The following is a 14,804-nucleotide window of genomic DNA, read 5'->3' on the forward strand; positions in this document are numbered from 1 at the left end:
GTCAAATGAAGGAGAATTATAGTAAAAAAACATTTATCATGATCCATTCCAAAAAATCCCAACTTTTATTGCTTGGCATTTCCTATTTTTTCCCACGTCTCTTCAGACTGTCTTCAGGTTAACATTTCCTCTACTTCCAAACACTCCCTCTCTTCCCCCCTCCTCCTGAAGCCCCCCAAACAGAAATACCACAACATCCTTCAGCAAAAGCATAATTGCTTTACATTGCCTTTCAGCCTGTGGCCTGTTCTTATATTAATCAAATTCAATCATACATACTCCCCTAAAATTCAGCTTGGAGTAATCCTCTGCTACTTAAGTCTGGATGAAAGGAGTACTCATCGTGAATTATGTTTCATCTGTCACAATAACCTTCTTTATTCTTTGGTGCACCTCCCCTTTGCCTGTGGCAATTAGAGAAAATAGGTATGCCTTGAAGTATGAGATAGTAGTATCTCAAAATATACATATATATATATACACTGATGTCACATACAGACAACGCTTACTAAGCAACACCCTGACGTTTATATAAGCCCTTTTTGATGAAATCCAAATTTTGTTAGACTAGAAGCAGACATATTTTACAAAGAGTAGGTGCTGAGGGCTGTCTGTAGGTTATTGTTTTTTGACAGGCTGTAGTCAAGAGAGTTTGTCATTCTATTAGAAGAAGAGTAAAACTTCTTTCCAATTGATTTCAAGAACATGTCATTTTACACTTTAGTTGTTTTATATCTTTCTGTTATAATATCTTAAGCTATTTTATTTTCACAAATTCCTAGAATTTGGTTAAGAAATACTATCTACAATATATGACCTCAGTGGTTTTTGTAACTTTTTAGTATTTTTGTATGGCTAAATATATATTTTAAATTAAACACTTTTTAACAAATATGAAAATGAACAGTGATACCAAGTGAAAATATTTAATGAATGTCTACGGAGTGCTTGCTGCAGAATAAGATAACAAATATTTTAAATTTGACATATTGTCAAATTAAATTTTTTAATTAATGACTGCATTACTATAATGGAGGGCATGAATCTGTTAATTTTTTTAAAAACCCCTAGCAGATCTAATTTATTTTCTGCCATTTATCTAAACTTATTTATTCTGTTTTATTTTCATTTGTTTTAGTTCTGCTCTAGTTACTATTTTATTAGTCACTGAAATTACCTTAAGAGCTTTCCAAATTCATTTTTAACATATTATATAGATTATAGGTGAACACCAGATTAGAATTTTGTTTTAAAACAAAAACAACACATTTGGGGGTTCTTCTTTTCCATTTAGAAATTGCCTCTCTTCCACTTCATAAGGGAAAACTCTTTTTTCCCAGGGAGTAAACTTTAATAGATAAACGATTGAAAGGAAATCACTTTTTAAAACAATAACAGAAAAGTGCTAATTCAGGCAGGCTAAAGAAAATTAATTGATGTTGGTGACTGAGATGTAGGTCTAGCATTAGGACCTAGGTAATAGAAGTAAAAAAAGAAATTAATATATTACAAAGGAAAATACTTGGGGAAGAAGCAAAATAGTTTGGCCCCCTAAACTGGTTTGGGCACAAAAGTGCTTGCTAAGCTATCTATTTCACATGCAACGACAGAAGGTTCGATATTCATTCGATCGATGAGTGAAAAGGCACAATGGCAAAATCGGACGGACTTCTTTTCAAATACAGATCTCCAATGTCCCCCTACAGTCTGCAGTCGTGCGGCTGGTGGTGTGGCACAGACAGAGCAAGGGTTACATCAAGGCTGTTCTCCGGACCATGCAAACAGTCTAGACCAATGACCTGCAGCATCATGCCCTTTGAAGAAGAGGCAAGTTCGGTCACGATGAAGAAAAATCAAGGCGTACCCCTTTTAACAATAGGGAGCAGCTCGTAGCTGCAAAGAGGTAAGCAGGGGTAAGCGGAAAAGGCATCTGCTTCCATGGTTACAGGCCAACTATGAGAACCTTGCTTTTCAAGAGAGACGGTTCTCATGCTCCCTCACAGGCTATGTCATGCATTATAAGTAAGGGAAGGTTGAGCTGAAATCCACATAGTTATTTCAGAGTAAAATGATACGCGAGCACATGGCTGTTAGCAAAAAAAAAAAAAAAAAAAAAAAGTCACATGACTTTTAAGAAGCAGACTTATGCTGGTACAGAATAGAGTTGTTTTTTTTTCCTCAGAACTAGATGAAGAAAGAAAATATTTGTATAAAACTAACATTCATATGATACACAAACTTTTAGCTATTCTCTTTCTATTAAATGAGAAAAGGTCAAGGATCAAGTTTTGTTTTGCTTGCTTGTTTTTTCCTGAAGAGACCACAAACCCTTTTGTTTAAATAGCATTAGTGAATGCTGTTTAATATAAGATTTTGATTTTCTTTCAAAATATACCTTTATCGTGTGTTTGCCAGAAGTAATCCATTTCTATCTTTCTGAAATAAATTTGATCTAATATTTTGGTTACATGTTTTAGTTTTAATATTCATCATTCGTAACTTTGGAGACATATTCTTATGCAAGTAAAAAGGGAAAGTGAATGATTTGGTAATATTAGTCTTGCCTTTCTCTGAAAAAAAAGATCTAGCCTAGCAGAAATATGATCAGTGAATATATGCCAGTGGTGTAACCATTAGCCTTTGAGAATGGTTATGTTTCTACTTCGTTCCTTTCTGCCTTGTTACATTCTTAGAGTCTGCAGTGTATTGTTTTTCCTCTTGAAAAATGAACATGGTTAGTATATTTATTCCAATATATGTATCCCTAGTTTATCAGCTGCATATATGTTTATTAATAGTACATATTCTATTTAATGATATGCTAATCTTTTGTGACAGCTGTAGATTTTTATTAAACCAGAAGCATATTGTTAAGGAAAAAATAGATTTTAGTCCTAACCATTTTTTTTTTTTGCTGCAGATTGTATAATTTATGTCACTTTTGCCATTTGCTTATTTATCTCCAAAATTAGATTAATTTTACTTCAAACGTTTCTATTAAATGTGGTAGATATTAAAATCGGGAGAAGTTTGAAGTTTACAACATAATTATTCACTTAATTTACATAAATATTTATGTTGTTTAATAATGACAGCATTTTGTAGAGTTTATATTTGTAGAACTTATATTGCTATCCAATAAAAAGTAATTAATATTTGAGTCCATCAAGTAGTGTAATTTCTCATGGTGCCTTATGAAATGTATGCATTTATGTAAGGATTTGATTTAACTCTGGTCTAATGAGTACTTACTTAAAATGAAAAGTATGCATGTGAACATACAGTAAGTTTCCCTTAAATAACACTAGACTTTTCAGTAACGTATTTGATCTACATTGCTCATTTTGGGGCCAAAGTTATCTAGAAAAGCAGCCAAAGAAGGACAATATCCATATATAACAGAAACAATTAGATATTAATTATATAGGTAGCAAGCACGTTATCTTAACACAGATTATCTTCCTTCATCAGATAGTTTATGCCCCACATAATAATTTAGCTATCAAAATGTCTTTGTCATGATTGCAAATTGTACTTTTCACAAACTTCTTATCTATTAATTTTAGTTAAGAATAAAAGCTATTTGTCCATCCTTTTTTTTTTTACATTTTAATACAATGGGAGAATTAAATATTACAGTGGAACATGCTACATATTAGTAATTGCCAACTAACACTGATTGATAGAACACCAACCATTTAAAAACAAAACCCCCCAAATCCTTGTCATTTTCATGCTTTATATTTGTTAACATTACATACTCTTCAATTTTCTCACTATTACATTTTTAAATAGAAAAAATGCCTAATAATCATACCATATAATATGTGGTAGAGCACAGATTAGTATAAAACTAGTATACATGCACAGATTGAATTTAGTATTACATTGGAATTAACATTTTGTTTTCCATCTAAAGCCTTCATTTGGGTGATGGTGATAAGGAGGAAAGATTTTCTTTTTGAAAGAAGACCCTTTAAATGAAAGACCCAGAGACTCCCCATTTACCTTGTGTCTGGAAATTTGCTTGCTTATTTTAGCAAAATTTGCAAGACACTCACTTCTGGATTCATGACAATCTGAAAAGTATATCAAGGGGAGGATCTGATCTTGTATTCATGATCAACTTGTAAAAATAGTCTTTTTCTGTAAAGAACTGGACAGACTGTTGACAATGGCACTGCCACAATGAGAGGCACAATGTGTTTCTCTTGAAAATAAAGTCTATTATAAGTAAGGTGAACAGCCCATCACTGACAAGTTTAGCCCATTGTCTCTATGGGGCCATGCAGTGTATTGTCCTGTTGCTAGACAGAATGATGCTAGTCATCCTGGGACTCCTCCTTTGCTTGTTCAGACGCCAAGGTTCTGAAGAGCCAGTGGGTTCTCTATGCTCCTGCTCTGAGTGACTAGAGAAATTACACACCTACACAAGCCCATTATGGTTAAAGTTTAATTTGTATCCTACTATGTTAAAAATAATGAGGACTTACTCCAGAGAGTTATATTCTGAGTTTCCCCTCTGCTGCATGTATTCAACTGGAGAGGCAAATCCTGTATAATAGTTCTCTGCAAGGATATGAAAGGCTGCAAAGACATTGTGGCAAAGAAGATAATGCTGCTTCCTCAGCTCCAGTGTGACATGAGTCCCTAAAAAGCAAGAAGTGTAAATCACAGGGCAGGAAGCATTGGAAATTTCTTTTGTGGGGTAAGCAAATCATCAAGTGGTGTGATTTGCACAACTGGTGATTGTCAGGTGAGTGTCCCATTTGGAACCATAATGTTTCCCGTAGTTCATACCTCCTCTCTGGTTGTTCCCAGGATTGCAGTTGTTGGTTGACTATTAATATTGTTCTACCTTTCCCTCAGTAACCAGGACCTGATGAAATGTATCCTAGATTACTCAAGGAGCTGATAGAGCAGGTATCTGAGATTGTAGGTAGCATCTTTGAAAAGTCGTGGAAGTTGGAAGAGATTCCAGAAGACTGGAAAAGGGCAAATATAGTGCCCATCTATAAAATGGGAAATAAGAACAACCCAGGAAACTACAGACCAGTCAGTATAACTTCTGTACCAGGAAAGATAATGAAGCAAGTAAATAAGGAATCCATCTGCAAGCATCTGGAAGATAATAAGGTGATAGGTAACAGTCAGCATGGATTTGTAAAGAACAAATCATGTCAAATCATTTTGATAGCTTTTTTTATAGTAAATCAAGTATTGTGGATAAGGGAGAACCAGTGGATGTGGTATACCTAGACTTGGGTAAGGCATTTGATACAGTGTTGCATGCCCTTCTTATCAATAAACTTGGGAAATGTATCCTAAATGTGGCTACTATAAGGTGAGACCATAACTGGTTGGATTACAGATCTCTGAGAGTAGTTACTAGCGGTTCAAAGTCATGCTCGAAGGGCATAACAAGTGGGGTTCTGCAGGGGTCTGTTCAATATCTTCATCAACTATTTAGATATTGGCATAGAGTTATTAAGTTTGTAGATGATTCTAAGCTGGGAGGGTTTGCAAGTGTTTTGGAGGATAGGGTCAAAATTCAAAATGATCAGGACAAACTGGAGAAATGGTCTGAAGTAAACAGGATTAAGTTTAATAAGAAAAAATGGAAAGTACTCCACTTAGGAAGGAATAATCAGTTTCACACATATAGAATGGGAAGTGATTGTCTAGGAAGGGATTTAGGGGTCATAGTGGACCACAAATTAAACATGCGTCAACAGTGTGACACTGTTGCAAAAAAACATGTAAACATGATTCTGGGTGCAGTAACAGGAGGGTTGTAAGCAGGACACGAGAAGTCATTCTTCCACTCTACCCTGCATTGATTAGGCCCCTATTGGAGTATTGTGTGTGGTTCTGGGCACAACATTTCAAGAAAGATGTGGAGAAATTGGAGAAGGTCCAGAGAAGAGCAACAAAAATGATTCGAAAACATGGTATATGAGAGAAGACTGAAAGAACTGGGCTTGTTTAGTCTGGAAAGGAGAAGACTGAGCGTACATCTACACTTGTTCCCTAGTTTGAACTAGGGATGCAAATGTAGCCGACCGAAATTGCTAATGAAGCCACATTTGCCTCCCTAGTTCGAACTAAGGAGCAAGTGTAGATGTACCCTAAGAAGAGAGATGATAGTGGCTTTCAAGTATCTAAAAGGGTGTTACAAGGAGGAAGAAGAAAAAATTTTCTCCTTGGCCTCTCAGGATAGGACAAGAAGCAATGGGATTAAATTGCAGCAACAGAGGTGTAGGTTGAATATTAGGAAAAACTTCCTAACTTTTAGGGTGGTTAAACCCTGGAATAAATTGCCTAGGGTGCTTGTGGAATCTCCATCACTGGAAATATTTAAAAGCAGGTTATTCCAGACACCTGTCAGGGATGGTTCTAGACAGGGCTTGGTCCTGCCATGAGGGCAGGGGACTGGACTTGATGTCCTCTCGAGGTCCCTTCCAGTTCTAGGATTCTGTGATTCTAAGAAGCCCTGAAACGGTAACATTATAGGTCAGGATTTAGTATGTCTGTTGTAAAGGCATTGTCAGAGATTTATAACCTCTTTATCATAATCCAGTTCACACAGAAACTAATCCTATTAAATTAATTTTATCTTGTTGGGACAGAAAAAGTTTGACACATGGAGATTTATTCAAGATATCTGAACCAGCAGACACCATCTGGCCCCAAAAGTCTCAGAATATCTATACATCTAGTATGGTGTCATTTGAATAATCTACTTGAAGGTTTCTTACAGAATGTATTAGGGAAGCTCAATGGGCCATATTGATACCTGGAAAAATCTGCCCCCTCCTTGTAGGAGATAGTCCTGGAATTTGGTATTCAGGATATATCATGTTTACCAAGACACATAATGGCAGTTTCTACCAGCATTGTGAAACACTAACTGGAGAGCAGGAGAACTAGAACTCTATTGAATAAAATGAAAATAGTAACCAGCCCTAAACTAAGAAGACAACCAGAAGAGAGTCTAGCTTTCTGTTAACCCAGTGCTGCATAAAACACTGCAGAAAGCTGGTGTTGGCTAGATGTGTAATATCTTCCAACATTTCTCTACCTTAGTGCAGCCTCTGAATAATGAGTGTGTAAAAACACTACTCTAGGGCTTAGGGTGATATGGTATATAAGAGCAAAAAGAAATCTACTTACTGCAAGGCTATTCAAGATGAAGCCAAATATTAGGAAGACATACCCACTAAAAGTCCCTTGTTCAAGATTAGTCTAGCCTATGATTCCATAAGGGCATGGGATTTTTAGTGTTGGATATAGGCTACTGAAGAGCAGCAACTTGGAGCACTCCAAGGAGCAGGAGGTTGTCAGAGGCTACAAATACATACATTGTTCCGACTGGAATTAGGGCCTTGTTTGCCCCCAGAGAAATCTGACAAAGCCCATTCACTTCATAGTAAATTAAGCCATTGGAATAAGGATATTTGTATAATTCTGCCTCTGAGTTATGTTTTGTTATGAAATATAATATCTATCTTTTAGCATCTATGTGTGACAAATGCATGACCATGCTTGAGCTGGTAGCAATTAATAGTGTGGACCATTGTTTGGTTTCCTAAAAAAATGACTATCCTTTAGGACCCAGAACTATTCTCCTGGAGCCATGACTAGCCACTAAAATAAGCCCCAGTTTGTAGGTCACTACAGGGTGAATGTCTCTAGTCTGGCACCCTCAGAGCCTGACTGATGCAGACCCAGAGAATTTGCTGAACTATGGGAGGTCAATATTATCTAGCAGTATTATCAATACTTCCAGTGCCTACTTGGCTCTCATAAAGGCATTTAGGGGTAAATTAGAGCTAAATAACAGCACAGAACACTGAGATCCAGGACTGGTGGCTGTAAACAAACGTTATGGATTTTGGGAAACTTGATCACACCCATGATAAGTGGACATCCAGCTAACTAAAATCTTGCCGGACCACAGATGTTGCTGGACCATGGAGTGCCGGACTAGAGAGGTTTAACCTATAGGCCGAAGAAGGAATATTCCAGATTCTAACACACCTATCTTCCTTTTCCTGTTAGCATTTTGGATTCTTTTTCAAGCTAACTTCTGAAGTTAGCCTGAAAATATTATCCAAAAGAAACCTTATTAAAATGTTCCAATAACTTTTCTTGCTTACCTTCATATCATGGCAATGGTTTGCTCTTGCTAATGGTGGAAGCTAGTCTGACACTGGGGAAAAAGTAGTCTTCAGATGTCTGTCATTTTCTGGACTCTTAATAGTGGCAAGCACCAGTCCTTTCAGTGTGTATAATCTAACACCAAAGCAAGCAATACCCTTTAATGAATTGAATTAATTATCAAATATGTTTGTGTAGTTATTATCTGTTGTCAGAACAACCTTTAATATGCAGAATCCTGCTGAAAAACTGCTGGAAGGGCTTTATGATGACACAGACTCTGGCTGACCTCAATATCATGTTCTTCTCCATGTAACTACATAAAAAATATTGTGAATGTTAAGATCTTATTTTCCAAGATCTCATCCACTTTCATTTTTTAGTCCCCTGTAAGCTGAAAGTGTCACAAAGATCCACCACCACCATTACTTGTTCAGGAGCATCACATCTTTAAAAAAGCTCCTGTCTCCTCCCTCCTTAACCTTGCTCTGATTTGGCATTCCTGAGGTACAACTACACCACTAGCATAATCCTAGGTTCTGGGAGATGGGTGCTGGTTCTCCCTTGCATTGGTGCTTTCTGCACACCATTTCAGGGATGAATCCATCATTATATTTATGTCATCATAGGAAAGGAAATATGCCTTATGAGGAGCCAAAGCAAGTTGGTGACTGATATTGGTGTTGCCTCTATGTATTGCTTATTTAGTGGCTACAGTTTCTCATTTGGTGTCTTTCTTATGATGTGACTGGTTTTAGGAGAGTGAGTTCTCAGAATTTCTCTTAAAGAAACATTTGTATGGATGAAGTCCATCCTGTGAAATTGGAGATTCCTTTGCACCTTATTCAAATGTTTATTTACAGCTTTTAAAGAACTTTGCAAAAGATATCATTACTCACAAAATCTTTTACCATATTCATGCTCTTAGACAAATAAATACAAATAAAACCCCTCAACCTATCCAGGATCAGTATCAGGGCACTGAAACTTGGAGGCACAAAATCATATCCCAACCAAAAATTCAGCCCCTAAATGGGAATGTAATTTGTATATGTAACAAGTATCACAACACACAAATAAAACAGAAGCGGTTCATACAAGTGTGAGTAACTTTGAAAAGGGTCAACAAATGTTACTTAGAAATGCCAGCTGCAGGGTTGCATTTATTGGAAAATGGGATTTTCCAAAAGAGAATTGGGAAAATAAAAAATCTTACACCATAACTTTGGGATTTGGGGTATAAGGTGGCATGTTGGCTAAGGCTTTGATAGTTAACATTTCAAAAATAAGTGTGAAATTAGATCCAGAGGGAGATATTGAAGGCCTGGTAAACAGAGGTGATGCGAAGGAGTGGGGCATATGGGGTTACATCCTTCCACCCTGATTTCTGCCAAGTTTTTTGTTTGTTTATATTTTGAAGGAAGTGGGTTCAAATATGTGAGTGCACAGTAGTTTACCTCTAAATACATGCCTCCAATAGCGAGCTGCTCCCTTTGTCTGTACCCTTTGCAGGCCTGGCTCATGCTGACAGTGACTCCCACCCCAGGAAGGCCAGTGGGGCTGTGCCTCTGAAGGAAAGTCATCAACTTGCTAAGAGTTACAGAGTAGAGCCCACTCTGGGGTCAGTGCTCACCAGTGGGGCCAGCCTCCTGCCCTGGTGTTTTTTTGGGTCTTACACAGAGACCCAGCGGTGATTTAACCAGAGCCACAGCATGAGTAATATACTGGTGTCTTCATTCTGGGAAGTGCCATTGGCAATCACCTGCCCTCCAGGGGCTCATGGCTGGGACTACCCTACTCCTGTGTGTGTGGGTTTCCTGTTGACTCACAGCTGACCCCATGGTCACATGGTGCCATCAGACGCCCTTCCTGTGCAACATCTAGCAGAGCCAAGCCAGCCAAGTGACCTTGAAGACTGGATGAGCTACAAAGTGGAGCTGTAAACTGTGCCCTGCAGGGAGAGGCAGGAGCAATAGCAGGGTGCCACAGGAAAAGGATACAGCTTTCCAGGAGGAGAGACTGAGGCTGTGTCCAGACTCAGGGTTTTTTTCCGAAAAAGTAGCCTTTTTCCGAAAAATCTTCACCTGGGTCTAGACTGCAGCTGCGTTCTTTCGAAATTAAATCGAAAGAACGCGGCTTTTCTTTCGACGGTGGTAAAACTCATTTTACGAGGAAGAACACCTTTTTTCGAAAGAGAGCATCCAGACTGCCTTTTGAAAAAGCGGCTTGCTTTTTCGAAAGTTCCGCTTGCAGTCTAGATGCTCTTTTTCGAAAGAGGCTTTTTCAAAAGTATCTTTCGAAAAAGCCTCTTTCGAAAGAGGCTTGCAGTCTAGACATAGCCTGAGAGTAAGGAGTGAGCTTCCTTGGGGGAAGCCAAACCTTTAAACAGTTTCCCTCCCTTCATCCACTATCAATGGTTATACGTTGTCTCTCGTGGTAAAGCTGGTTCAGGTGAAGACTGCCCAAAAAAATTTAATAACAAAAGGAGTGGTTCATTAAATGTCTGCACCAAAAGCAGAGCAATGGGCAAGAAGTATGGGAAAGTGTCCCTTTCGGTATATATGTTTATGTTAGGCATGAGTAACTGGGTTGCGCCGTGAGCAATGTTTCCCACAAGCTGTGTGCTTGGATGACCACCCAAGAGAGATTCAAATGCTGGCCAGCTGATTAGCAGAACACCACAGCTGACAGCATGTGTTTCTATTAGTGGTGCATATCCACACATGTCTCAATAAACATAAAATTTATTCTGCACATGAATGGAAAAATTAGAGGGAAGATTGGCCTTGAGAGAATAAACTTTTATGATGCTAGACCAATGATTACCTGTTCTGTACACTCCCTATGGGGCACCTGATATTGGCCTCTGTCAGCAGACAGGATACTGGACTAGATTGACCTTTGGTCTGACCTGGTATGGCTGTTCTTATGTCCAATCAACTGATTCCTTGGATCACAAGGTGGCATGTGTAGATGCTGAGCAATATCAAACCTTTTAAACTATATAGTTCTGGCCCAATGGATGTTGCAAAAAAATTGCTGGGCAAATCTGTATCAATACCAGCCCTTCCATCTAAGTAGAAAGCAATATTAACAGAGTAGAACCCCAGAATTATAAACACCTCAGGACTGTAGGGTGTTTGTAACTCTGAGAAGTTCATAACTGTGAACAAAATGTTATGGTTCTTTCAAAAGTTTCCTACTGAACATTGACTTGATACAGCTTTGAAACATTACTGCAGAAGAAAAATGTTGGTTTAAACCTCTTAATTTAAAACAGTTTCCTTAGCTTGTCAAATCTTTTATAATATTTTCTTTATTTTGTAGTAGTTTATATTTAACACAGTACAATATTCGCTTTTTTTGGTCTCTGCTACCTGATTATGTACTTCCAGTGCCAAATGAGGTGTACTGTTAACTGATAAGTTCATATCTGGTGTTGGTAACTCTGAGATTCTACTGTATAGCAATTATTTTATTGGTAAGATTTTGTTCAACCATTGTAATTCAAAGGATGCAGACACAGGATATAGCAGGTAATTTTTCTTTAGATGAATTTGTTTGTGGAATATGAATGATGGTTATATTTTTACATAGAACTTTTTCACATTTTGAACCATATTTTCAATTTTATAGTTTGCTTGAAAAAAATAAAGGGAGAAATTAATTTCCTGATTTAATTTGTTCACTGCAAGGTAAAATTCAGTATTTACACACCAGAGAGGGAAGATGCTACTAAAAGCTGTGGCTGCATCAATCGGCTTTGGTTTCGGTTTTTGCTTAAAGTTTGTTGCTCATAAGACACAGGCTACTGCTAAAGGTTTTTTTTTTTTTTTTTTAAATATGAATTGAGAGATTGAACACTGGATTCGCACATTGAGAGTACCTTCACTTTTCTTTTCATCTCACAGTTCTCCCATACATACTTATGCACCTGAGAAAGATGGCTCAGTGACTTGGCTCCATTTTTATATTTAGTAAAATATGAATCTAACTTGTTTCCTCTTTTCTTTCTTATATGCTCGGTTTCAGTAGGTCTTCCTCATATATTCTTTTAGTTTAAAATACCAACTATTGAAAACAAATCCTTATTTAATCATTACATTGATGTTTTAATGATAAAATCATACATCATTTTTCTTGTTTTCTGGGGGACATTATACCAAGTTCTAATTATTTCTTGTTAATGAGAAATTAAGTGGCATACAACAGTATCTATACTATGTCATACAACAGTATCTATACTATGGTTATACTTTATAATATAGCAACTGTAATTACACTCTCATTACAGTATAACTACCTATTGGTTGTGCTTTTTCAAACTTCTGTTTAACATGAATTGAACCTCTAGAAACCCCCCCCAAAAAAACCAAAAAGCCAGTTCAGATTGTTAAATGTAACCATTTATTGGTGTATCACATAATTTACAATAACTTAAGAGTAAGGAATTGGAAACATTAAATCCAATATACAGGCAGTCCCCGAGTTACGCGGATCCGACTTATGTTGGATCCGCACTTACGAACAGGGCTTTCTCGCCCCGGAGCTCGCAGGCAGCGGGACTGCCCAGAGCGCAGCGGTCCCACCACCTCAACCTCCGGGGCGAGAAAAGCTGCTCCAGGTGCCCCTGGTCTGCTGGGGACCGTCTCCAGCAGATCAGGGACACCTGGAGCAAAGCCGGGGAGGCGGAGGGGCCCCGCGCCTCTGAGGCTTTGCCAGAGCAGCTAGTGCGCTCCCCCTCCCCCCCCAGCAGACCAGGATTTTGTTGTGGACCCTGGGGTAGAGCAGCTGGGGTGCTGCCGGGTTGGTCCTGCAGGGACCTACCTGGCAGCCCAGCTGTTCTGTCCCAGGCTCGAGATTAAGCCGCTGTTGAAACTGATCAGTGGCTGATTCCAGGAAGCTGGGGCAGAGCAATTCTGCCTCCAGCTTCCTGTAGTCAGCCCCTGGTCAGTTTCAGCAGCAGCGGCTGAATCTGGAGCCAGTTCCGACTTATATACAAATTCAACTTAAGAACAAACCTATAGTCCCTATCTTGTACATAACCCGGGGACTGCCTGTAATACTTGACCATGGAAAGATCCTTTTTGTTTCACAGATTAAGGGTAAATCTTGAATTTTTTATTTGAAAATTCAGTGACAGGTATCCATAATTTACATGGGTAGTTGTATGTTATTGCAGCTAAAGATTTTGCAAACTAAAATGATGGGAAATTTACCCTTTCTTTTGAACGTGATTTTTCTGGATTTGAATTTGAATTTGTTTCAGTCATTCTGACAGTTGACAGTGTTCAGAACTGGAGGAACCTGAAAGAGGAACCTAGAGTAAAATCCTAGCCATATTGATTTCAATGGGAGTTTTGTCTGTGACTTCAGTGGGGTCAGAATTTCACCTCTGGTTTTCAAGGAATGTAGATTAACTCAGTCTTATTACACAGTGACCCAGATATTTCATAGGGTGCGTTTACACAGCAGCATTATTTTGGAATAACTGATATTATTCCAAAATAACACAGTGCATGTCTACACTACAAGCCTTTATTTCAAAATAATGTTGAGCTGAAGGACGACTAACTCCAATTGATGATAACCCTAATTTCACAAGGAGTGAGGGAAGTCGAAGGAAGTGTGTTCTTCCTTCAACTTCTTGCTGTGTATACAGTGCCAAAGGCTGAATTAAGCTATTTTAAGTTTAGCTATGCAATTGACGTAGCTGCAGGGTCAGCTCGAGTCATTCCTGTGCTCTGGACAGTGGGCGCGTGACTCATGTGTGACTCCACCCCTCGGGCTCATGGTGCATGCACGGCCCCGCCTCTCCCGGCCACCTGTGTACCTTACAGCTGCTATGGGGTGCGCGGTGCCTGATGGTAGCTGTAAGGTGCGCCGAGCATGTGGCACCCTTTACAGCTGCCATAAGGTGCCCCCCATAGGTTGGTGCCCTGGGCAGCTGCCCGGCTAGTCCCCCCTTCTCCTTAATCTGGCCCTGCATAGCTGAATTTGCATAGCTTAATTCGACTTTAGCCCTGCTGCGCAGAGGTGCCCATAGAGATCCATGAAGCTGAAGGGACCATTAGATATCTATTCTGATCTACTGTACAAGATTTAAATTCAGTATTCTTGACATGATGCAGCTGGTGGATAAACAAGCACATAGAAATAAAGTTTGAAGGAGGAGGAATAAAATAATAGCAAAGATGAGTGTGTTTTTACCCATTAATAGAATTGGTGATCATTGTGATAATAGATGACATGGAAGTACCATGACAGATACATAAGGGACTTATGAATATTAGGCCTTCAACAGAAAAGGGCCTTACATTCTATCATTCTATCTAATTCATACCAAATCTGGGGACTTTCCAGAATTCGAACCCTGTTAATTTTGGTCATAGAGGAGCTAGCACAACTTTAAGCAAACTGGTTTTGTTATTTAGTAGCCTATATACAAAAGCCAAAACATTCAAGAGATTTTGCTGTAATGTAGGCAGCCATTGCATCATGCAAAGCATTGGCATAACCAGATGGCAAGGGTTAAGGCTCTAGAGCAGTTGTATTGCTATGTTTTTCAAAAAGAGCAATCTCAACAGTTTTCCAGGGTACCTTGAAATGAAGCGTGTTACAGAAGTGTAACTTTCAGGTGAATA

The 14,804-nt window shown here is 38.5% G+C and overlaps 1 protein-coding gene across 4 annotated transcripts in view; it reads left to right on the forward strand.

Annotated features, from left to right (window-relative positions):
• The window catches only part of LOC149525675 (uncharacterized), a 444,259-nt gene that overhangs the window by 242,361 nt on the left and 187,094 nt on the right, over positions 1 to 14,804 (forward strand). For 2 of the 4 annotated variants that reach the window (XM_089773544.1, XM_089773511.1), the window contains one exon: positions 1,707 to 10,348. The exons of the other annotated variants lie outside the window; for them this stretch is intronic. In XM_089773544.1, the coding sequence (XP_089629670.1) occupies positions 1,707 to 1,790 (84 nt within the window). In that variant the 3' untranslated portion in view covers positions 1,791 to 10,348. Of the gene's footprint in view, positions 1 to 1,706; positions 10,349 to 14,804 lie in introns of those variants that run through there. 4 annotated transcript variants of the gene reach the window in all.

Source organism: Pelodiscus sinensis, chromosome 1 (assembly GCF_052426305.1).
Source record: "Pelodiscus sinensis isolate ZL-2025 chromosome 1, ASM5242630v1, whole genome shotgun sequence".
In the NCBI taxonomy this organism is placed as follows: Eukaryota; Metazoa; Chordata; order Testudines; family Trionychidae; genus Pelodiscus; species Pelodiscus sinensis.